The sequence below is a fragment of the Mirounga leonina genome, unplaced genomic scaffold (assembly GCF_011800145.1).
Source record: "Mirounga leonina isolate KUSES-001 unplaced genomic scaffold, KU_Mleo_1.0 Mir_91, whole genome shotgun sequence".
In the NCBI taxonomy this organism is placed as follows: Eukaryota; Metazoa; Chordata; class Mammalia; order Carnivora; family Phocidae; genus Mirounga; species Mirounga leonina.
This window is the reverse complement of record NW_023270839.1, coordinates 9,728,096-9,751,275: the sequence shown is the minus strand read 5'-3', so window position 1 is coordinate 9,751,275 and position 23,180 is coordinate 9,728,096. Positions and strand designations below refer to the sequence as shown.

At 43.1% G+C, this 23,180-nt stretch overlaps 1 protein-coding gene across 2 annotated transcripts; it reads right to left on the bottom strand.

The window, feature by feature from the left end:
- Positions 1-5,343: 5,343 nt before the first annotated feature.
- On the bottom strand, positions 5,344-22,336 carry TTC5 (tetratricopeptide repeat domain 5). Of its 2 annotated transcripts, XM_034994021.1 has the most exons (10): positions 22,268-22,336; positions 18,806-18,938; positions 16,707-16,918; positions 16,184-16,334; positions 15,052-15,143; positions 12,908-12,964; positions 12,262-12,408; positions 11,864-12,078; positions 8,012-8,156; positions 5,345-5,991 (listed from the first exon to the last, which is right to left on the bottom strand). In XM_034994021.1, the coding sequence occupies exons 1-10, from the start codon at positions 22,316-22,318 to the stop codon at positions 5,872-5,874; spliced, it is 1,323 nt and encodes a 440-aa protein (XP_034849912.1). In that variant the 5' UTR covers positions 22,319-22,336; the 3' UTR covers positions 5,345-5,871. The 2 variants fall into 2 exon arrangements, with proteins under 2 accessions (XP_034849914.1, XP_034849912.1); XM_034994023.1 differs by lacking the exon at positions 8,012-8,156 and having other exon boundaries at positions 5,344-5,991.
- Between the last annotated feature and the right edge of the window lie 844 nt (positions 22,337-23,180).

Sequence of the window (23,180 nt, the reverse complement as noted above, 5' to 3'; positions counted from 1 at the left end):
GCGGGAAGCCTGCTTCTCCCTCTCCCACTCCCCCTGCTTGTGTTCCTGCCCTTGCTATCTCTCTCTCTGTCAAATAAATAAATAAAATCTTAAAAAAAAAAAAAAAGCCAGGTAGTAGAAGACATGAATACACACTTTTCCAAAGAAGACATCCAGATGGCTAACAGACACATGAAAAGATACTCAACAACACTCATCATCATCGGGAAATACAAATCAAAACCACAATGAGATACCACCTCACATCTGTCAGAATGGCTAAAATTAACAACACAGGAAACAACAGATGTTGGCGAGGATGCAGAGAAAGGGGAAATTTTTGCACTATTGGTGGGAATGCAAACCATTGCAGCCACTCTGGAAAACAGTATGGAGGTTCCTCAGAAAGTTAAAAATATAACTACCCTAGGGCGCCTGGGTGGTTCAGTCATTAAGCGTCTGCCTTCAGCTCAGGTCATGGTCCCAGGGTCCTGGGATGGAGCCCCACATCATGTCGGGCTCCCTGCTCAGCAGAAAGCCTGCTTCTCCCTCTCCCACTCCCCCTGCTTATATTCCGTCTCTCACGGTCTCTCTCTCTGTGTCAAATAAATAAAATCTTTAAAATTATATATATATATATATATATATATATATATATATATATATATATATAACTACCCTAAAGTCCAGCAATTGCACTACTAGGTATTTACCCAAAGGATACAAACATAGTGATTCAAAGGGGCACCTACACCCCAATGTTTATTGCAGCACTATCAACAATAGCCAAACTATGGAGAGAGCTAAAATATCTATCGACTGGAGAATGGATAAAGATACACACACACACACACACACACACACTATGGAATATTACTCAGCCATAAAAAAAAAAAGAGTGAAATCTTGCCACTTGCAACAACGTGGATGGGACCAGAGGGTATTATGCTAAGTGAAATAAGCCAGTCAGGGAAAGACAAATACCACATGATTTCACTCATATGTGGACAAAACAGATGAACATAGGGGAAGGAAGAAAAAAAAGAGGGAGGCAAACCATAAGAGACTCTTACCTCCAGAGGACACCCTGAGGATTGTTGGAGGGGAGGTAGGTGGGGGATGGGCTAGATGGGTGATGGGGATTAAGGAAGGCACTTGTGATGAGCACTGGGTGTTATATGTAAGTGACGAATCACTAAATTCTACACCTGAAACCAATATTACACTATATGCTAACTAACTAGAATTTAAACAAAAATTTGAAACAACAATGAATAAAGGTCAGGTACTGATAATTTTATATGCAGGTTTTACCAAGATAAACTGATTTAAAATAAACTTTTCAAATAAACGTGTAGAAGAAACACTCTTTACTCATTGTATGAGGCTAGCATAACTTTCATATAAAAATCAGACTAAAATAGGTTTATTATGTGCTTTTTACATACACCTGCTCTTAGATTCCACACCTGTTTTGAGTGTTTGTCATGAAAAGGTGTTATATTTTATCCAAAGCTTTTTCGGCATTTATTGAGATGGCAAATAATTTTTCTCCTTTAATCTGCTAATGTGGTGAAGTAGAACACTCAACTTTCAAATAATAAACCAAACTTGCATTCTTGATACAAACCTTCCTTAGTCAGGATGTATATTTTTTTATATATTGCTGGATTCACTTGGGTACTATTTAGGATTTTGTATCTGTGGGTCACAAGTGATAATTATTAGTTTATGAGTTTACACTTTTTATTAAATATTGAAAATATTTCCTTTAAGTATAGGAACAAGACAAGGATGCTTGCAATCATCACTTGTATTCAGCATACCAGAGGTCATAACTGTACAGAAAAGGTAAAAGGATTGGAAAGGAAGATACAAAACAGTCATTATTTGTATGTTGAAAACTCAACGGAGACAACAAATTATTAGAATGAGAGATTCTAAAAAGGTCACAGCTACGAAAAATATATAAAACAGCCAGTTGGGGGCGCCTGGGTGGCTCAATCGGTTAAGCGTCTGCCTTCAGCTCAGGTCTTGATCCCAGGGTCCTGGGATCACGCCGCGCATCGGGCTCCCTGCTTCTCGCTCTCCCTCTGCAGCTCCCCCTGCTTGTGCTCACGCTCTCTCAAATAAATAAATAAAATCTTAAAAAAAAAAAAAAAGCCAGTTGTATTTCTATTCCCAAACATAGCAAGTGTAATTTTTAAAATGGTATTACTTACAACAGCACTGAAAACTATGAAGTATTTAGGAATAAATTTACTAAAATATATATAAGGGGCGCCTGGGTGGCTCAGTTGGTTAACCGACTGCCTTCGGCTCAAGTCATGATCCTGGAGTCCCAGGATTGAGTTCCCCATTGGGCTCCGTGCTCAGCAGGGAGTCTGCTTCTCCCTCTGACCCTCCCCGCTCTCATGCTCTCTCTCTTTCAAATAAATAAAAATCTTAAAAATAAAATATATATAAGACTTTTCAGGAAAAAGTATATAATTATATTGAAAGACATTGAAGAAGACTTAAATAAATGAAGAAAATTATGGATAAGAAGATTCAAAGTTATAAAGATGTCTATTCTTCCTAAATTGATCTATATATGGAACGCAATCCCTCCCTCTGCCCCTTCCCCCTCCCCCTTCTCATTAACTCTGGGGAAAAAAAAGTAGTTCCAGGTGGTGCTGATGCTATTGGTCTGGGGACCAGTCTTGTGAAAACCATTGCTATTAAAGAAACTCTCAAGGCACCTGGGTGGCTCAGTCATTAAGTGTCTGCCTTCAGCTCAGGTCATGATCCCAGCTTCCTGGGATCGAGTCCCGCGTCGGGCTTCCTGCTCAGTGGGGAGCCTGCTTCTCCCTCTCCCACTCCCCCTGCTTGTGTTCCCTCTCTCGCTGTCTGTCAAAAAATAAATAAAATCTTAAAAAAAAAAAGAAAAGAAAAGAAACTCTCGCACTTATACATTCAGGACATGTGCAGAATATTAATAATTTGCTGCTTCGATAACAACAAACCCAAACTAAACTGTGACACGATCATACAATGAGATATTATACAGCTGTGAAAACAAATGAGCTCATGGAGAGGCGCGCAAGGGCTTCTAAGATACTAGCGATGTTCTAGTTTTTAAGCCAGGTGGACATTTTCACAGGTGTTCTAATTACTCTTTAAACTGTACACATGTTTGCATAGTCACGTGTACGTGTACTTCATCATAAATCTTTTAAGTTCTGTTTCACTTTACTCTAGAGGCCGCTTTTAGGCAAACAGGCTTGAGGGCTGGAATGTAGAAAGGGCCACAGCGACCCCCTGGCTGAATACAGACAGGCCCATCAGGCGCCCCACCTCAAAATCTCCAGAGGCCCTCACTGACCAATGGGCTTATTACCAAAAACGGGAACACTCCATACGTCGCATACCTCCTCACCTTCCCCCTTTAAATACAGCACCCCCCACAGGCCCCCACTGCCTTGTGGCAGATGGCCTCTCCTCTGCCGTCTACCTGCGCTCCCTCGCAGTGTATTCAATAAACTTCTCTCCTTTTTCTGCCCCAGGTCAGTTCTTTCACCACCTGCGCCAGCTTCCACCCGATGGTCACCCCACATGTGGGGGCCGCCATCCAATTAAGACACCCCTTTTAGGCACATCTACCACCTACTGGCCATTTTTCTACTGTCTGGCCCTACACTGAGTATGTCAAATCACACTCAGAACTTGAGTAAAAGGGGAAGAGGGACTGGGTCTCATCTCTCTACTGACTTGAATGAACACATAATCACACCACCTCCACTACCTCCCCAGTTGCTTTCAACCATTTCTCAAGGCATTTTACAACCCTTCAAGTTCCACATTGCTCTCCCATGACTGTAGGTCTCAAAATCAACACCCAGAACTGCACACAAAGCTCCGCATGTGGGCTGACACACTGTGTTAAAAACTCCCAGGCTGGGGGCACCTGGGTGGCTCAGCCGTTAAGCGTCTGCCTTCGGCTCAGGTCATGATCCCGGGGTCCTGGGATCGAGCCCCACATCGGGCTCCCTGCTCAGCGGGAGGCCTGCTTCTCCCTCTCCCACTCCCCCTGCTTGTATTCCCTCTCTTGCTGTGTCTCTGTCAAATAAATAAAATCTTTAAAAAAAGAAAACCTCCCAGGCTACTACAGATTCATTGGTACAGCCGAAAAACAGTTTTTGCAACTGTGCATATGGATTACTCATACTAACTTTATCTACTAAAATTCCCAGTAATCTTTCACACATGACGCTAAAGATACACCTAGAAAGTTGGCCTTTTGGGATCAAAAGAATGGACTTCAAACTTTTACCTTAGATTCAGCCCTTGTACCTTCTTTAGTTTTATCATCCATTTAGCTTATCCCCCATTCTCTGAGGAGTCCTCTGTTTTACATTCTTTATAAATTATAATCAGTGAGTCACCAATGATATTCAAGTTACTGATCAAGAGTTCAACAGAACCATGGTGCCTGGGTGGCTGTCAATTAAGCATCTGACTCTTGATTTTGGCTCAAGTCATGATCTCAGGCTCATGGGATCGAGCCCGGCATCAGGCTCCTCCCTCAGCAGGGAGTCTGCTTGTCCCTCTCCCTCTTCCTCTGCCCCTCCCACTGCATGCTCTCTTTGTTTCTCTAAAATAAACAAATAAATCTTTAAAAAAAAGTTCAACAGGACCAAACAAGTACAAAGACCTAAGCCAGATCACCAGAAGTCTTCCAAATTAATCTGTATCCATTAATGTACTCTCTGGTTACAGCCATTCAGTTGGTTATTAATCCTCCTTCACATTTTTCCATAAGGATATTAAGAGAAACTATTATAGGGGCGCCTGTGTGGCTCAGTCGGTTAAGCGTCTGACTTGGTTTTGGCTCAGGTCATGATCTCATGGGCCATGAGACTGAGTCTCAAGTCAGGTTCCACACTCAGTGGGAAGTCTGCTCAAAGATTCTCTCCCCCCACTCACACAGGTGTGCACTCTCTCTCCCTCTCAAATAAATCAATCAATCTTAGGAAAAAAAGAGAGCAAAACTATTACAAAATATAACACTATAATCTAAAGGAACTGAATATCTAGCTCCCTCTGGTCTTGCAGCCTAGTAACACTATTAGGAAAATATTGCTGTCATCTTACACCATGATGAGGGCCACCCCTAGGGATGACAGAATGCAGAACTTCCCAGCAACTCTGTGGGGTTGCCATTCCTGCCCTTGGCTACCTGTTGCCAGAATTCTTTTAACTGGGAGAGAAATGAACTATTTTATGTAAAGGGAAAAAAAAAGCCGGGGGGGGGGGGGGATTACACCAATGGATTGAAGTGATCCTAAAACCAAAATTCTAGCTTAGAGAGAATGAAGCCAAACTACACAGTATTTTTTTTCTCCAAACAAATTTAATTCTGTTCCAGCCCCAAAGGGGAAGGACCTAAAGTTTAAAAACAAAAATAAAATAAAATAAAAATTGCAAAAACAAAACAAAAAAAACAAGCCATTAAAAAATTAAGCCCCCTCCCTTAGCAATAAATACTGAAATGATATATACACATGAGGCTCAGGAAGGAGGCAAGAAGAACAAGAACCTTGGGAACTCTGTCCCATGGCAAGATCCCAACCCTTCTACCAATTCCATGCTCTTTGCCTAAAACAGAAGAGCAATGAAAGAGGCAGCAGAGGTTATACCAGGGGAGCGTGTGGCCCCAGAGAGAGCTGGAACAGGATAAAAGGAGGGAAAGAAGAGACACACAGTGCCTCATAGGGCAGAGGAGGAAAGTCATCATCTCAAACATCCGCCCCGGCCCGGCCGAGTCCCGGGATGTCGCTGGTCCGGCGGCCAAGGGCCTGTGAGCTTCTCCTCTCGCGCCGACTCCTTCTTCAGCGTGCCAGTCAAGTAAGCTCATTCACACTGGGGCCGCGACGCCACGGTGGCAGCAGCCTGGCTACTGGAGCCCTGGGGCTTCCCGTTCACCACTAGCAGGAGGGGTGTTTCCACACGAACACTGGAAAAGCAATAGTCCTAGAAAAGACAAACGCACAGAGGCTCATGATAGATCCTGAGACGGAAGCAACTCCACAGGGATACACCACCTGGGACTTACTCCCCCTTCCTTGCCCCGCAGGATATACACCCCTTACCTCCATCTCACATTAAAGAAACGAAGCTGAGCTAGCAAAGGGATATAATTTTCCCCAAGTTTTCAATCTTCAGAGGGAAAATCTGGGGCAGGCGGGATGCCAGTAACATCACAAGAATGGGACAATTCTCTGAAAAAAGACAGGTTCCGGCACAGCCTAGCCAAAGGGCACCACTAGCTTCCACATAATCTGCCCTTCCCAGGTTTCCTGACAATTAAAACTAGATGCACACAGGGGCGCCCAGCTGGCTCAGTTGGTGGAGCATGTGACTCTTGATCTCAGGGCTGTGAATTCGAGCCCCATGTTGGGTGTAGAGCTTACTTAAAAATAAAATCTTAAAAACAAAAACAAAAACCCAGATACACAGAGCCACCAGGAAAATTCTGAGAAACTCTTAGTCCAAGTGTTTGTAAGGCCCGAAATATATTTTTCATGTAAAAGCAGCATATAATGTTTCAAAGCTTTCTCCCCGGAGCTGAGAAAACTACAGAGAAACAATCGCTCACATCTACTGTTGGTACTAACTGGTACAATATTCCAAAAATTAACTTGGCAATATGTATCAAAAGTCTGAGAACTCTGCACACCCTTTGGAGCCAGAATTCTACCTTAGAAATTCATTTAAGTAAATAATCCTGGATATGGACAGATATAAATTTTTTCACTACAGTGCCTTTATGACAGGGGAAAATGAGAAATAATCTAGATCTGGGGGCAGCAAATTTCTTCTGTAAAGGGCCAAGTAACAGTTTAGGCTTTGTGGGTCCCACAGTCTCTGTCACGGAACTATTCAACTCTGACACTGCTGTGCAAAAAGCAGCCACAGACAATCGTGAACAAATGAGCGTGGCTGGGTTCCAAAAAAATTAACTTGCGGACACTGAAATTTGAATTTCCTGGAATTTTCAGGTATCACAAATTATTCTTCTTCCAATTGTTTTCATTTAAAAATACAGACACGGAGGGCGCCTGGGTGGCTCAGTTGGTTAAGCGACTGCCTTCGGCTCAGGTCATGATCCCAGGGTCCTGGGATCGAGTCCCACATCGGGCTCCCGGCTCGGCGGAGAGCCTGCTTCTCCCTCTGACCCTCTCCTCTCTCATGCTGTTTCTCTCTCTCTCGCTCTCTAATAAATAAATAAATAAAATCTTAAAAAAAAAAAAAAAAATACAGACACGGGGCACCTGGGTGGCTCAAATGGTTAAGCTTCTGCCTTCGGCTCAGGTCATGATCCCAGGGTCCTGGGATCGAGTCCCACATCGGGCTCCCTGCTCAATGGGGAGCCTGCTTCTCCCTCTGCCTCTCTCTCTCTCTTATGAATAAATAAAATCTTTGAAAAAAATTAAAAAATAAAAATAAAGACACTATTCTTGTCTCACAGGCCATACGAAATGGGCAGGGGCCAGATTTGGTCAATAGGCCACCATTTGCCAACCCCTACTCTAAATGGTGAGCAAGTGGTTAAATAGCGACTCATGTAAGATTTCCATATGAAATGAGCCAGTACAGGCAAAAAAAGCTACCATTATCTACTAGCTACAAGTCTGCACCCTTAAACAATATCTCCCCAGTTTGCCCACCCCTACAGCCCCTGGCAACTACTATTCTATTCTCTTCTCCTAAGTTGAGCTTTATTAGATTCCACATAGAAGTGATATATCATAGAGTATTTGTCTTTCTCTGTCCAGTCCATTTTTAAAATTCTTTTTGTTTACCAGTAGTTTCCCTTTCTAGTGTAAAAAAAAAAAAAATTACACGTATGTATATGTATGTCATACATATGCATATCATATATATACACACATACATATATATGCATTACTTTACATATTTGTTAAAAGAGACAAACTTGGCCCCACTTTCAGAGCCTATGAGCTGGGAAAAAGTCCTGGCCATCACTCACTTTTCCTTTGTGCTGAATTCGGTGAAGCCGAAGGTTGGGCTCAGGAATGGCTACAGAGTCCCCAATGAGCACTCCCCAACTCTGTACCATATTATACACCATCACTGCATAGCAAGGTCCATCTGAATCTACCAGGCCAAAGGTACTGCCAGGTTAAGATGGGTTAAGGGAGGAAAGTGGGCAGGAAAGAAGAGCAAAAACAGTGGTTTTAAAATATCAACAAAATAAACAAATGCTTTCTCAGTTACTTATTTAGAAAACTTACAACAGGTGCCATCATCCACTATGCATGTCTGAGTCCTCATCTGTCTTACATATATAGTATCTTTGATAAAGCATATGCACAAGACTCATCAGTCACTGTGCCACCCACTTGAGACATCTGCATGCTGTGACCATTCAACAAATACTAATACTGAACCAGCTCAAAATGTTGCAGATGCAACATTATTCCTGGTCTATCAATTTAATCATCACAACCTTCCAACTCTCTAACCATCACTGTCAATTTCGTTGAATCCCATAAACTTTCACTGAAAACCTATCATGTGTCAAGCTTTGTGCTTAGCAAGAAGACACTGATCCAGCTATGAGTGAGCTTACAGTCTAGCAGGAGGAGACACTTAAACCGTCACTTACAGGACAAGTGTGAGAGGTGCTAGAACAGACAGCTTTTCCCTCGTGCTGAGTTCAGTGAGGCCAAAGGTGGGACCACGGGAACCCAGATGAGAAATGTTCAAAACTAGAAAGCAGGGAAGGTTTCCTTGAGGAGGAGACCCTCAAACGGAATGGTAAAGGATAAAAAATTATCTGGGTTACAAAAGGAAAACTAATCCTCAGTAGGAACAGAAAACTTCTGGGGCAGAATGGAAACGGGGATTAACCGGGACAGAACACAAGAGAACTTTCTGAGGTGCTGGTAAGTAATGTGCTCTATCCTGATAGGTGTTTGGGTTACACAGATGTATGTTAGTCAAAACTTAGCAAATGTACACTAAGATTTGTATATTTCATTCTATGTAAATTTTACATAAAAAGAAGAAAACTAAACAAATACTAAACTCTAGTTAATGACTACATGCTGAAGTATTTAGAAGAAAGTATACTGATCTCTGCAGTTTACTCTGCAATGCACCAAAAATAAGATGAATCAATGGATGAATAAGGGGATAGAAAGATATGTGAGAAACCAAGTGAGATATTGGTGGTAGAATATAGGTGGTTGGGTACGCAGAAGTTCACTGCAAAATTCTTTCAATTTTACCATGTTTGAAAAATTTCAAAATAAAATGTTGTGGCGGAAAATGTGAGCTGTATCAAGAAGGATTATCCAGACAGACACAAACTGTGTGTAAAGGCACAGAGGCATGAAAACAGCTGTTCTGGAACGTACAAAATAATGCCGTGACAGGCACAAGAGGTACAAGTGGGAAAGTAAAAGAAGAGAATGGAAAGAGGCAAGCAGGGAGCAGATTATGAAGGACTCTGCATGCTAAGCTAACCTAAGAGTTCAAACTTTATCCTGAAGGGATAGGAAGTAGTAGGAAGGGATTTTATACAAGAAATGGCAATGCTCAGTTCTGCATCTGGAAATTATTTCTCTGCACTGTGGAACACTGGACAAAAAACAAGGAGTCAGAAGACGTGTCTGGAGAAGCAATAAGAGGCTATATTGAGTCTGTTGAGACAGAAAAGTAGAGACTAAAAAAAAAAACCTATATATATATATATGACTTGGTGAGTGCCACAATGCAGAAGAATGGAGAATTCTAGAACAACTTCCAGAAGTCTTAATTAAATGACTGAGCAGAAGCAGTACCACTGATTGACAAGGAAGTCAGGGAGGAGAAACAGTTTAGAGAGAAAGAGGAAGCGAGTAATTTTGGACATACTGAGTTAGAGATTTCTGATGGGAGCCCAGAGGTAGCTGGATAGAGGAATCCAAAACTTAGAAATGAGGCCTGGACTGGGGATGCACCTGTGAGCACGGCAGGGGCAGCACGCCTTGGGTTTATATGACATCACCAAAAGACATGACCTATAAATGAGATGGTGAAGAACTGAGGCTCACGCCATCACTTGGCACACCTGAATTCATAACCAACATTGCAATCAAGGCCAGCATTCTCCTGGTGAATCCAATCGAAGCCTCAGAACACTTCTACACAGTACGTTGGACAGCCACTGCCAAGTGACAGAACTTGGCACCTATTTGCCATCCTGGTAAAGGGAGAAAAGAGGAAAAGGAACAAAAACAGAGTCCTCCTGGAACTCAACATTTAGAATTTAAGAAAAAGAGAAACCAAGGAGTGACAAAATATTTGTCTTCAAAGCCCCCTAAAATCCACTTTTGTCTATCTCTCCTTCTCATTCCTCTTAATTCTAGGGTCTGCTCTAGTTAACTGAACTTTTCTCAACTATCTTCTTGATCTTCCACTCATATGTCTCTAGAGAAGTCCATGGAGAAAGCTCAGGCGTATAATGGGAAGTGTTTCAGTTTGGATGAAGCAGAAGTAATATGAAAGGGAACAGTGAGAGAGCACTCAGAATGTTGCGGAGCCACGTAGTGGAAGCCACGGAACCAGACACTGGTGATGCCAGACGAAACAAATTCAGTAGAAACCAGAAAAAGGAAACCAGTCAATGAGGGATTAGGAAATGAGTGATGGACCAAGGAGTGATGAAACAGACTAATTTTTCAAGAATTAAAAATTTTCAGAGGCGAACCATGAGAGACTATGGACTCTGAGAAACAAACTGAGGGTTCTAGAGGGGAGGGGGTTGGGGGGATGGGTTAGCCTGGTGATGGGTATTAAGGAGGGCACGTTCTGCATGGAGCACTGGGTGTTATGCACAAACAGTGAATCATGGAACACTACATCTAAAACTAATAATGTAATGTATGGTGATTAATGTAATAAAAAAATCTGAATAAAAAAAAAAGAATTAAAAATTTTCTTAAGTGAGGGGTGCCTGGCTGACTTAGTCAGTAGAGTGTGCGACTCATGATCTTGGGCTTGTGAGTTCAAGCCCTGCACTGAGAGTGTACAGATTACTTAAAAAAATAAAATCTTAAAAAAATATTTTTTCTAAATGAATGTTAACTCATTTCTTCTGCTAGATTATAAGCACCTTCACTTGGATCCTTTACATTTCACTCCCTACCACACATATACCAGATGCTCAATAAATATTTGTTGAATAACATCTAAGACAATCTCCCATCAGGCCTTAAATTCTAACTCAAAGCTAACCTTCCAGAACTGCCTAGGCATACCTAAGTCCAAAGAGGACTGAAAACTCTCCCTCCTCCTACTTCTGTGATCATGATACAAAGAGGCAGGAAAATTTCAAGGTTTCCATCTGCCTTATAAAAAACAGCATTCAGGCGCCTGGGTGGCTCAATTGGTTAAGCGATTGCCTTCAGCTCAGGTCATGATCCCAGAGTCCTGGGATCGAGTCCTGCATCGGGCTCCTTGCTCAACGGGGAGCCTGCTTCTCCCTCTGACCCTACCCCCTCTTGTGCTCTCTCTCTCACTCTCTCTCTCAAATAAATATTTTTAAAAAATAAAAAATAAAATAAAATAAAAAACAGCATTCAGATTTCAGCTATGGATGTTGTAATCCACAGAGCACCAAGTTCCAGAAAAAAAAAAAATGGGTGATGACAAAATCTAGGGAGAGATCGTGAGTCATCACCTAGACAATACCTGCTCACTGGACAGTCACAGAAGGAAGCAGAACGCACTCATCTGTGACCACTGACAACGTCCTCAACTGTCAGAGAAGGGCCAGGAAGTGAGATCCATTAGTTCAAAAGAATGAAAAAGAGGAAAGGCAAGAGAAACTCACAAGGGGACCTTCTCTTCTGTGGTGAGGCTGAACACCACCTTTCCTAGGACCACGGCACCACTGTTCACACCAGGCTGTAGGGCACTCAGTGGCTTGAGCTCCAGGGTCAACTTCTGCCCAGAGGCCGACTGGTAGTGCCCATCACCACAAGGGCCTAGATGGGCTGGGCGCAAGCTTCCCAGCATGCTCTGCAACTTTTTGGTCTTCACCTTTCCCTGCCAAAAAAAAAGGGGGGGTGGGGGAATAGATAAGAAGATGTAAACTAGTCGCTCTGAGAGTCTACTCCTACTCCCACCTACCCACTTCTGTAGATAGAGTCACTGCGATCGAAGCCTACTTTATTCTTACTTTATTGACCCACAGAATAAAAGCAGAATTCAGCCTTCTGACACCTTTACCTTGCTCTCAAGGAAGCTGGTTAATCTACTCAGGAACTCCAGAAGCTGCTGCTCTCGTTGCTGGGGCTCCGGCCAAGCAGGGTCCAGGATTGCAGCCCGAGAGAAGCCCTCCAGGGCCTCCCCGTAATTCTCTTCATATTTATGTAACTGCACAAGAAGCAAATGAAAACCTCCCAAGTACATGTGTATCTAACACAAACTATGGCAGGGGGAGGGATGGCACGGTGTGCTAGGAATCTACAGAAATGAACAGTAGTGCCTTATAGCCCTCACCTTGGCTAAGGGGTCACAAACCCCGAAGATGGAATTGTTTCAAAGACACTAACTTCCAAATTTGAAAATAGTTACGCTGCATACAGTGGGTCATTCTATTTTTATACTTATATTGAACATTTCAGAAAAGTCTTCTGAACTGTCCCTCTATCCTCTGTGTACCCTCCCGCCTCCTCGGCCCCATCCACCTTCCCGCCAGAGGCCCCATCCGATCCCAACGTCAAACTGAGCCAGCTCTCCCTCAAAATAATGTGGCTTTCCTCCCGCAGTTTGTACTCAACCTTGTCCCTATGAATACTCAGTTATCGTTCCAAGCTAAGACCCAGCTGTCACTTGGGTGACTTGCAGACGACCACCACCCTGCAGGCCTTACCGTTGCCCTGTTCAGATGAAGATCAGGATTGCTGCAAGCTGTCCTGTCAACCTTCTCCTACAGAGAGAGAAAAAAACCATCAGGGGAACCTGTCTCACTCTTACGGATGGCCATGCCCAACATGCCCTAGACCTCTTCCCCCTGGAAAAATTCAAAGTTTCTTCCCTGTCAAAATGTTACCTATATCCACACTGTTACACAGTAACTGCTTGAGTAGTGTATTACTCAGTCCCCGACATCTCAAAGAGGTAAGGGTTTTTGTGTGCGCATGAAACTTTCTGAAATATGATTATAATTTATCCATGCACCAGCACAAAGATAAAAGAAAAGTATAAAAGCATTCTAATAAAAAAAAAAATTTTTAATGGTGAGATAATGATATCAATGAGGAAGGCCTAGAAAAGAAATGTCGTCAATCTAATACATTTCCTTTCCCCATGAGCCCAGCTCCAGATACAGGTAGAAGCATGTTTCTATATTCAAGACCCCTTCAAACACCCACTAAAAGTCAAATTCTGATTCTCTAATTTAAATAGATGGCCAGAAACTACATGAAAGTTCAGGCAGATGTGCTGTGATAGAAACTGCTATGTTCAGGGCTACGTTCAGCTTATTTTTCTGATTATGTTCATTGCCTAGCACATCACAAAAGTACAAACAACATGGATTAAAATTGTTTAAATGGTTGGTTTGAATATGTTTAAAAATGCAGGTTTGGGTGAAGAAATTAAGAGTTAAAAGCAACAATTTAGCAGAAGCCAAATATAAAATTTTTAAAGAGTACACTGTTGGGGCACCTGGGTGGCTCAGTCAGTTACGCGTCTGCCTTTGGCTCCAGTCATGATCCCAGGGTCCTGGGATCCCTGCTCAGTGGGGGGCCTGCTTCTCCCTCTCCCTCTGCCTGCCGCTCTGCCTACTTGTGCTCTCTGTCAAATAAATAAATAAAATCTTAAAAAAAAAAAAAAAAAAGAGTACACTGTTACTATTTTTTTTAAATGTAAACATCCACCAAAGTAAGAAATTAGACTAAAATATAATCCCTCTGCCTTCAAGTTCCCTGATGGAAAAAAGGTCAGTCCCTAAACTACAAACATGAATAGAATATTCTGCCACACAGAATAAAATAAGTAATGGTAAGTTAAAAAGCAATTCTCCAAGTCAAGAGAAGCAAGAAAGCAAAAAAAGAAAGGTGAATATGAGGCCCAAATAAAAACTGCTCAGAAGGCCAAGGTGAACCTTCTGATAAAGAGTAATCAGGAGCTCAAGCCTGAAGGAATCCCGCATGTAAGCAGCTATTGATAGAAAAACGGCTTGAAAGGCCTAAACAAAGCATGAGCACCAGCAGGTTAATCCTGAGGAAATGATGCAGAATGGGCTATATGCTGTTTTCTATTTTACAGCTTTTATTTTTAAGTCATCTCTCCACCCAACGTGGGGCTTAAACTCACGACCCTGAGATCAAGAGTCGCAGGCTCTACCAGCTGAGCCAGCCAGGTGTCCCTACTGTTTTTGATTTTAGCCTGTGGGAAATCCAGAGCCATAGTATCTCATGGCTTATCACAGGATAACACTTAATTTATACTTAAGTATTAGAGCTTTCCTTTTTCTTTAAACACGTACACAAATATTAATAAGCATTATTTTTTTTAAAGATTTTTATTTATTCATTTGACAGAGAGACACAGCGAGAGAGGGACCACAAGCAAGGGGAGTGGCAGAGGAGGGGGGAGAAGCAGGCCTCCTGAGGAGCAGGGAGCCCGACGCGGGGCTTGATCCCACGACCCTGGGATCATGACCCGAGCTGAAGGCAGACGCCTAACCATCTGAGCCACCCAGGTGCCCCATAAGCATTATTTTAATATAGACTTTTCTCCCCACCACAAAAGATGAACACACTGGGATGGGCTCTGTGATTTGCTTATGAGCGCCGGTAGGAAACCCAGATAGTTCAAAGGCCTGTCTAGCACTGCGGCTCCCTTGCCAGTGGTTGCTAACACTCCAGTTATAAGAAGTCACCTCTGTAGATAGAGCTCTGCAAAACCACACACCCTGGATGCCATTAAGTACTGCCCATGCTGCTTGCGAAAGAGCCACGCACAAGACTGAAAGACGCTCTTGCTTCTGCTGTGACCATAAATACTTACTGCTTGGGAATAGGCACTGAGGGCTTGCTGGGAGATCTTGGGGTTCTGGCCAGTATTGAAGTAAAGAGAAAGATACGCATTGCCCAGAATATCTGAAAGAGAAACAAAGGGTTTCCGGTTCCTCCTGTAAGGGGCTGGGAAGTCACCACTCCATCCTGATGGACTGAAAACTCCACAGCTCTTCTTGGAGCCGTAAGACAGGGAACAACACAGGCAAACTACTGCCCCTAAAACTGGAGAAAGACAGGCAAACACAGGGACTGTGGCTCACCAGGGCAGGAACTCCCGAGCCGCAGTACTAGTGCTGAGATAGGAGCACCCGAACTGTAACTGTAACTGACAAAGAGCTGGAGGGTCAATGTGGACAAGTCTGGGAGTCAGAAACTCCAGGGGTCCCAGGCCTAAGGAGGTCCCCACGATACTGTGAGATTTACCTGCAGAAGCTCAACCAGATTCCCACAGCAAGTATCCGAGAAAAATCCCCTCATACTTCCAGCGGGGGGAAGGGGAGAAAGAACTTGTTCCGAAATGTGCTAGAGCACCCTGTTCTTCACAAGGCCTGCCCCCAGGAGAAACTAGCTAACCAGAGCCTAAATAACCTGAGGAAGGAAAATACCACCTGGCCATACCCATCCACGTGGGGGAGGGGAGACACCCAGCTGCAGCCCACTCTAGCCAACCTGCCCCACCTAAGTAAGGAAAAAAACCCAAGAAACACAGTGGTGAGTCGCCTCAGAGCCCAGATTCCAGATATGACCTATTTTGGTTACCCTTCAAAATTCTACTTGAAAGGTCCCACATCTGACAAAACCCAGTAATAACACTGTATTTGGTATACTCCAAACTTCACAGGGATAAAGAGGCAAACGCAGACCCAAAGCAGAAACCTGAACAGACTGCACAAAAGCCCTGCCTTGCTTACGTGGAAACATAAGCGTCCTCTTGGATGATCGAAGAGTTCCTAAAACAGTGGTTCATCAAAATACCTTTCAGTTTGCTTCAAAACAAAGATGCCCAGGCTTGACACTTAGAATTAGACCCAACAGCCGGGCTCCAGAAGGTTCTGGCATGTGTAGCCATGTTGAGAACCACTGCTCTAGAAACTTGTTGGAGATCTTTTAAGAGCACTCACACCAGGAGCGGCCATCGTGGACATCCATCTGCACAGCCAACTTAGCCTGTCGGACACTGTCCATGACATGACGAGAATGTTCATCTCCAGTGTCCGTCCGAAGCTGGCGAAGGACCATGGACAGGTTTTGAAGGGACACTTTGTTCTTGCACTGCAAATGGAGAAGACACATACTCAACCTTCCTGATTCTATTCCCCCTTTCCAGATCTTTTCTATCTTAATCTTCTAAACCTAATTTCTCATCTTAATTCTTACTGCCATCTACAAGGATCAACTTGGCTGTTAATTTTTCTTCACTTCTCATCTCTCCCTGAACCTGATCCCCATCATCTTCCTTTCTCAGTCCCCTGTCCCTGTTTTCCTCAGCCAGGCCTTCTCCCCACATCTTCCTCCCCTCCGATTCCATTCTCCTAGATCTAGCACAGTTCTATTCTGGTATTCATATCCCAGGGAAATTCACAAAACCGAAGGAATCTCAGCCTTCCCCATCTGTGTTTTCCAAGGGGACAGCAGACGGCTCACATGGGTCAGGGCTCCTGAGAAGCAGGTGTGGGCAGCCGCAATATCGCCTTTCTTCCAGTAAACCTCACCCAGCTGGTTCCAGGCTTCCACCAGCTTGGGCTCCAGCTTCACAGCCTTTGACAGAAGCTCCTCAGCCTTAGGACTATAGTCAGGAGTCACATTCAGTGCCTTCCCAGTCAGCATCAGAACCTGTGCCTTGCCCTGGACAGAACCTAGGAGGAAAGGGAAAATGGAGGAAATTAGAAAAACCCAGGCAGTCTTACAGAGAGGACCAGGGCACGTTCTCTCAAGAAATAACCTCAGGTCGGCCCTACGAATGAAACAGTTGAAGAAACTCTTTATGAACAAACCACTTATTGAAAGCCTACCAAAGCCTCCATGCTTTCAATACCACTGAAAGCCTACCATTTGCAGAGTACTAGGTTAGGTTAATAGGGTAACTAAGAGAGCATTATCCCTACCTCGAAGGGGCTTACAATCTAGTGGAGAGGACAAAGCATATTCATGGAAAATTAAAACAATGAGGGGCGTCTGGGTGGCTCAGTCGCTAAGCATCTGCCTTCGGCTCAGGTCATGATCCCAGGGTCCTGGGATTGAGTCCCACATCGGGCTCCCTGCTCAGTGGGGAGTTGGCTTCTCCCTCTGCCCCTCACCCCACTCGTGCTCTCTCTCTCTCTCTCAAATAAATAAAAAAAAAATATTTTTTTTTTATTTTTTTATTTTTTAAAGATTTTATTTATTTGACAGAGAGAGACACAGCGAAAGAGGGAACACAAGCAGGGGGAGCGCGAGACGGAGAAGCAGGCTTCCCGCGGAGCAAGGAGCCCGATGCGGGGCTCGACCCTAGGACCCCGGGATCACGACCTGAGCTGAAGGCAGACGCTTAACGACTGAGCCACCCAGGCGCCCCAATAAAAAAAAAATCTTTAAAAAAAATAAAACAACAATGAAAAGGGGCATATGGCATACACCCAATGAATGGGCTTTAAAAAGTGAAAAGGGGGGGCACCTGGGTGGCTCATTTGATTAAGCATCTGACTCTTGATTTCAGCTCCTGTCATGATCTCAGGGTAATGAGATCAAGCCCCGCATCAGGCTCCACACCCAGCAAGAGAGTTAGCTTGGGATTCTCTCTATCCCTCTGTTCCTCCCTCAGTGACCCCACCCCCACCATGCTCGCTCACTCTCACTCTCTCAAATAAATAAATAAATCTTTAAAAAATGTTCAAAAAAAAAAAAAGTGAAAAGGAGAAAAGGACAAGATCCTCCAGTTAAGAAAATGATATACACAAAGGCAGAGAGGCATAAATCCAAGTGGCATGTACAAGGGAGAATGGATAGTCCATCCTGAAAGAAACAAAAAGTTCCTCTGTTAAGTAAGTAGTCACAGATAAGAGTAGAAGAAAGAAATACAAACAAAATGGTCAGATAATGGAGACTTGGATACCAAATTAAGGTGTTTACACCTCAACCAGTCAATAGTAGCACTCTCTGATACTTGAGCAAAGAGGCAGACAAAAGGATAAGATTAAATGCATGAAGTAATAGTTAAAAAGATAATGGCATGGCCATTACATAAATTAATTTGGAAGTAAAAGAAATTAGAGGCAGAAAGGTCAATTAAGAAGAAGAGTTTAGGGGCACCTGGGTGGCTCAGTCAGTTGAGTGTCCGTCCACCTCTTGGTTTCGGCTCAAGTCATGATCTCGGAGTCTTGAGATCGAGCCCCGAGTGGGGCTCCATGCTCCGCCAGCAGGGAGTCTGCTCCCCCTCTTCCTTTCCCTCTGCCCTTCCCCCAGCTCACACACACTCTCTACCTCTCAAATAAATAAATAAATCTTAAAAAAAAAAAAAAAAAGAATAGTTTAAGCAACAGGTATTTCTTTTATTTCATGGCATTTGCTATAATAAAACTTTAGAATAAACACAGTTTAGAGGACTAAAAGGTAGTCATCCTACACAGGGACCCTCAGAAGAAATACTCTGTTGTACCATCCTGTAGCAGCCACAAATAGGATACCAACTACTTCACAGAGAGAGAGCAAAACTCTATCGCATTTCAGCGAAGGGCAGGGGGTTGCATGCTCTTTGCCACTCATACCCACTACTTCCTCCATCTGCTGCAGGGTCTTCTCCATCTCCTCCCGCACATCCTGTTGCTTCCTTCCAGCATCCTCAACACCATGTGTCTCGAAATAGCACTCTCGAAACGAATACAGCTGATCCACCAGTGCCTAGGAAGTGTAAGAATAGTACCATTAAGAGACGAGAACGCCAGACAAGGAAATTTGAGACTAGCTAGCCATACCAGCTCTGGTCTAGAAACTCGGATCCTCTACCTCACTGAGGAATGACACAAGAGGCCAGTGGACGGGTCTACCAAAATGCCACAGATCATGAAGAAAAGTAGCCAGGTCCCAGCACCACGCTCATGTAGTCCCATGCCAGTCCCGGCCCCATGATGATAGTTCTCTCTCCCCCAGCCCCAACAGGGCTTCCAGTATGACTAAGCACTTCATATACCATAGTCAAGGGGAGGAAAACACTTTGCAACTTGAGATAAAACAGTTAATAAGGTAATCCTATGCTACTGGTCCCCAGAGTACAAAACTTTGAAATGCACCCTTAAAATTGGACTTCCTAACAAAAACAATCATATCCCTGATTTTTCCTATGCTAGTATCTGAAAATACATGACCATTGTGATGATGATAAACATGTGAGAGCCATTCTTTTCCGTGACAAAGAGATCGATTTAAGTTTGAGGACCTTGGTATTTTTACAGGATTTTGTTTCTTTAAATACTTGTGGTTTTTGTTGTTTTGTTCTGTTTTTGTCAAGTCACCTTCTGGCTCTTTTGCCTTTGACCCAAGTAAATGTTCCCTTTCCTATTTTAAATACCTCTGTCTCTGAGTCTTCCTGTGACGCCAAAGCTCTTCCTTTATCTAGTCTGAAACTGACCAGCAGCAGAAATATATAACACAATTCTGTCACATCTTAACTACCTCCACAGTACATCCTAAATCCATCTACCTGTCTCCATCCCACTAGGACTCTCCTGGGCTAAATCGGCACCATTACTTGCCCAGACTGTTGCAATAGCCTCTTACCTGGTCATCTTGTCTCTACTCTCTCACATTCTCCTCATTGTAGTCAGAATGACCTTACAAAAATGCACAGCACATCACAAACTCTCAGTTTTCCACTGTAGATAGAATAAAATCTTAACTCCTGACCACAGCCTAGAAGATGGTACGATCTGACCTCACACTACTACTCACCCTGCCACAAACCTCCTTTCCCTTCGCTCCCACACACCCTCGCTTCTACAATACTCAAGCCACATTGGCTTTCACTGAATTCCTCGGATCCAGCAAGCTCAATCCCACCGTGGGGGTTTATACATGCCATTCCCTCTGCCTGGACACTTTTTTCCCAGATCTTTGCATGCCTCATTCCTCATTATCATTTAGATCTCAGTTCACTACCAACTTCTCAGAGGCTTTCCCTGACTATCCAAACTAAAGTAACCACTTCCCCTGTTAATCATACTTTATTTTTCTTCATAGTCCTTACCAGTTGAAATTATGTGACCTATACATTAACTGTCTGTTGTCTGTCTCCATCCCTAGAATGTAAGCTCCATGATGGGAGGGTCCTAATCTCCCATCTCCCGTGTTCAAAGCCATACCTGAATACGACAACAGGGCTTGGAACACAATAGGCTCTCATTAAAAATGTTGATTGAATGGCTTAATGAATCATCCCTGTCTCTAACAAACACATAGGTGCTATACTTATTTTAAAACCCTACCCAGAGCAAAGAGAAGGGACAGTCCCCTCTGTAGCAGCAATGTTTTTCAAATTTTATTGTGTGTATTATTTTCAGGACTCAGCCTGCAGATTCCGATTTTAGAAGCTTCAGCAGAACTCAAACACCTTTTAACAAGCACCCCAGATGACTGTAATGAAAATGGTCTGTAAAACACACTTTGAGAAATATCCTTTTATGACATTCCTTCTGCCCTAAAATGACAATGAAATCAAAACGTACCACCATTCCCATGGATAGCAACATCACTATCCTCTTCCTCTCCGCTATTCCATTCCCCCATTCCATTCCTGCACCATTCCTGCCCACCCCGCCCAAGATACCCCAAACATACATGCTTAGTCCGTCTACCACAAATGAGCCCAGGAAAAGACTGTTCCCAGCAAAACTTACAACCCAATTCCTTGTGCCCTGCAATGCGCATGGCTGTAAATCAGGAATTTTAGAGAGGGTCTCAGTGTCTGTTTCTAGTCCTGAAAGCAAATACGCAAGAAATTGTTTGACTTTGCTGGGGTGAACATTTTTAATAATTTCTTGTCTCATGGAAAAAGTAATATATGTAAGTTACTAAAATTTAAATAAGTACATGTAAAAAATACAAAATAAAAAATGCCTCATAATCACCCCAACCTCAGGGATAACTTCAGAATTTTTTTATACATATACACAATGTTTCTAATATGGAGCCAGGATTGAGAATCTCTAATTTCAGCCAGTCACACTAGGGAATGAAATTAAGTCAAGTGGAAGTAAAATAAAGCTCACACTCTATAAAAAGTGTTATTATCTTAGTCTGCTCAAGAAACAAACAAGTCTCACCAATGTTTAAACTTTTGCATTACAAGTCTTTAAGCAGCTTATAAACCTGTCACCAGTCTAATGTTTATTCCAGACTGGGAGCACCTGGCCGGCTCAGTCTGAAGAGAATGCAACTCTTGATCTCCCGGTGGTGAGTTTGAGACCCACGTTGGGTTATGGAGATTACTTAAACAAATAAAACTAAAAAATAAATTCTAGGCTGTCTTAGAAGACAAAGAACTGAGTTTCTGAGATTTGAGGAAAATCTTGGGTCACTGAAAGAAGGTAAAGAGCAAACAACCAGTTAGTGCATACCTACCAAGTACAAAAGACTAGTCCTAGTCACAACTGCAGTCAGCTATGAACTAAGTGGAGTATGGACCCCTCGTCATCAGACCCCAAGCTGGGACTGCAAGTGTGCAAAAGAATCAAAACCGTGGAGTCCTGAGGGGAGTGACCAGGATGCAAGTGGTGCAAGCTATTACTCTGCTTGTTGCCAATTTCAAAGCAGGTAAGTAGCGAAGAAACGGCCTTTGTGGGAATCAAAACAACACATGGTAATAGTTCCTGCAGATCTACTACTGTGTATACTACCTGTGATGGGTGAATGGAGGGAGAAACAAAACAAAACAAAACAACTCCCTAAGAACATGCAAGAATAAAGTTAGGAGCAACAAATCCTCTTCACATAGGACTGAAACTGAGTGTACTCAGGTCAGCAGCAGGAGGTCCCCACACTCGGCTGCGCTCCTCCCCTGGCCCGGGAGGCTCCCCTCTCCGACCGCGGCTGCACCCTGGCGAGTTCTTACAGTAACCTCAGCGACACATGCAGCGTGCTGCATGCGCCAAGGAATTCGCTGGTACTACATAACTGGGCTCCCCGCTCCTTCCCGAGTAACAAAGGCACATACAGATTTTAATCTACGGGCTCACCTGCAATTTCTGCAAGACCTGCTTGACTTCCTCGTCTTCATCAGCCATCATTTCCCAGCCACTCTCGGCTTCTCCGCCCCCAACTTGGTAACCATAGAGACTCATACCCACCCCCATCGTGGAGCCAGAGCGACATCTAGGGCACTGGAGGCTTACCTGCGCCTGAGTAGAGGAGCTGGTGTGTTACGTGGGTTTGGGTTTTGAGGGGTTTTTCCATGTATCCAAACATTTTTTTAAATTAAAAAAAATATTAAAAAAATACATGGACTAATTATACGTTTAACAAATTAAAATGGTGATTTCTGGTTGCAAGAAAAAAAACAAAAAAACAGTTTTCTTATGAGAATCACTATAAAGTTATAATGTAAATGCATTTTTTGTTGTGAAAAGGCACAAAACTTCCTTTATGGACAACTTGTCATTTATCCACCATGTAATATCAAATACACCTGTAATCCGTAAAGTAAATATAATTCTATTGAGGGGAAAGAGCCAAATCAAAGACATCGTTGAGGAAAAACAGCATAGTAGACTATGAACTCTACAGAGGACAAAGGCCCTAATTTTACATATTTTTAAACTCCCTTGTTCCTGACAAGGTTCTCAGAATATAGTTTCTCAGTTAATGAGTAACAAATAGACTTACTGGTTAAATTAGCAACTCTGGAGCTGCCTGACAACAGTATAAAATAAATGGATAATTCAGGAGTAACTGGCTTTTGGACTTTAATTTTAGTTATTTGAAACAACATAATTTAGTACCAAATGTTTAAACAACCATCATAATTGCTAAACTGTGAAATCAGCATTATTTATATCTGATCAACTATACAAAACTCATCAATTTTTCTTAAAAAAAAGTGGGGGGTAATAGAAATCCCAAAGAATAAAGGAGAGACTACTAATTAGGGGT

Coding starts and splice junctions, on each gene's coding strand:
- TTC5 (XM_034994021.1), bottom strand. CDS start 22,318: ATGATGGCTGATGAAGACGAGGAAGTCAAGCAGGTCTTGCAGAAATTG. Junction 12,079..12,261: donor CCAGCTTCCTTGAGAGCAAG/GTAAAGGTGTCA, acceptor TTTTTTTGGCAG/GGAAAGGTGAAGACCAAAAA. Junction 8,157..11,863: donor ACAGAAGAGAAGGTCCCCTT/GTGAGTTTCTCT, acceptor TTAACCTGGCAG/TACCTTTGGCCTGGTAGATT.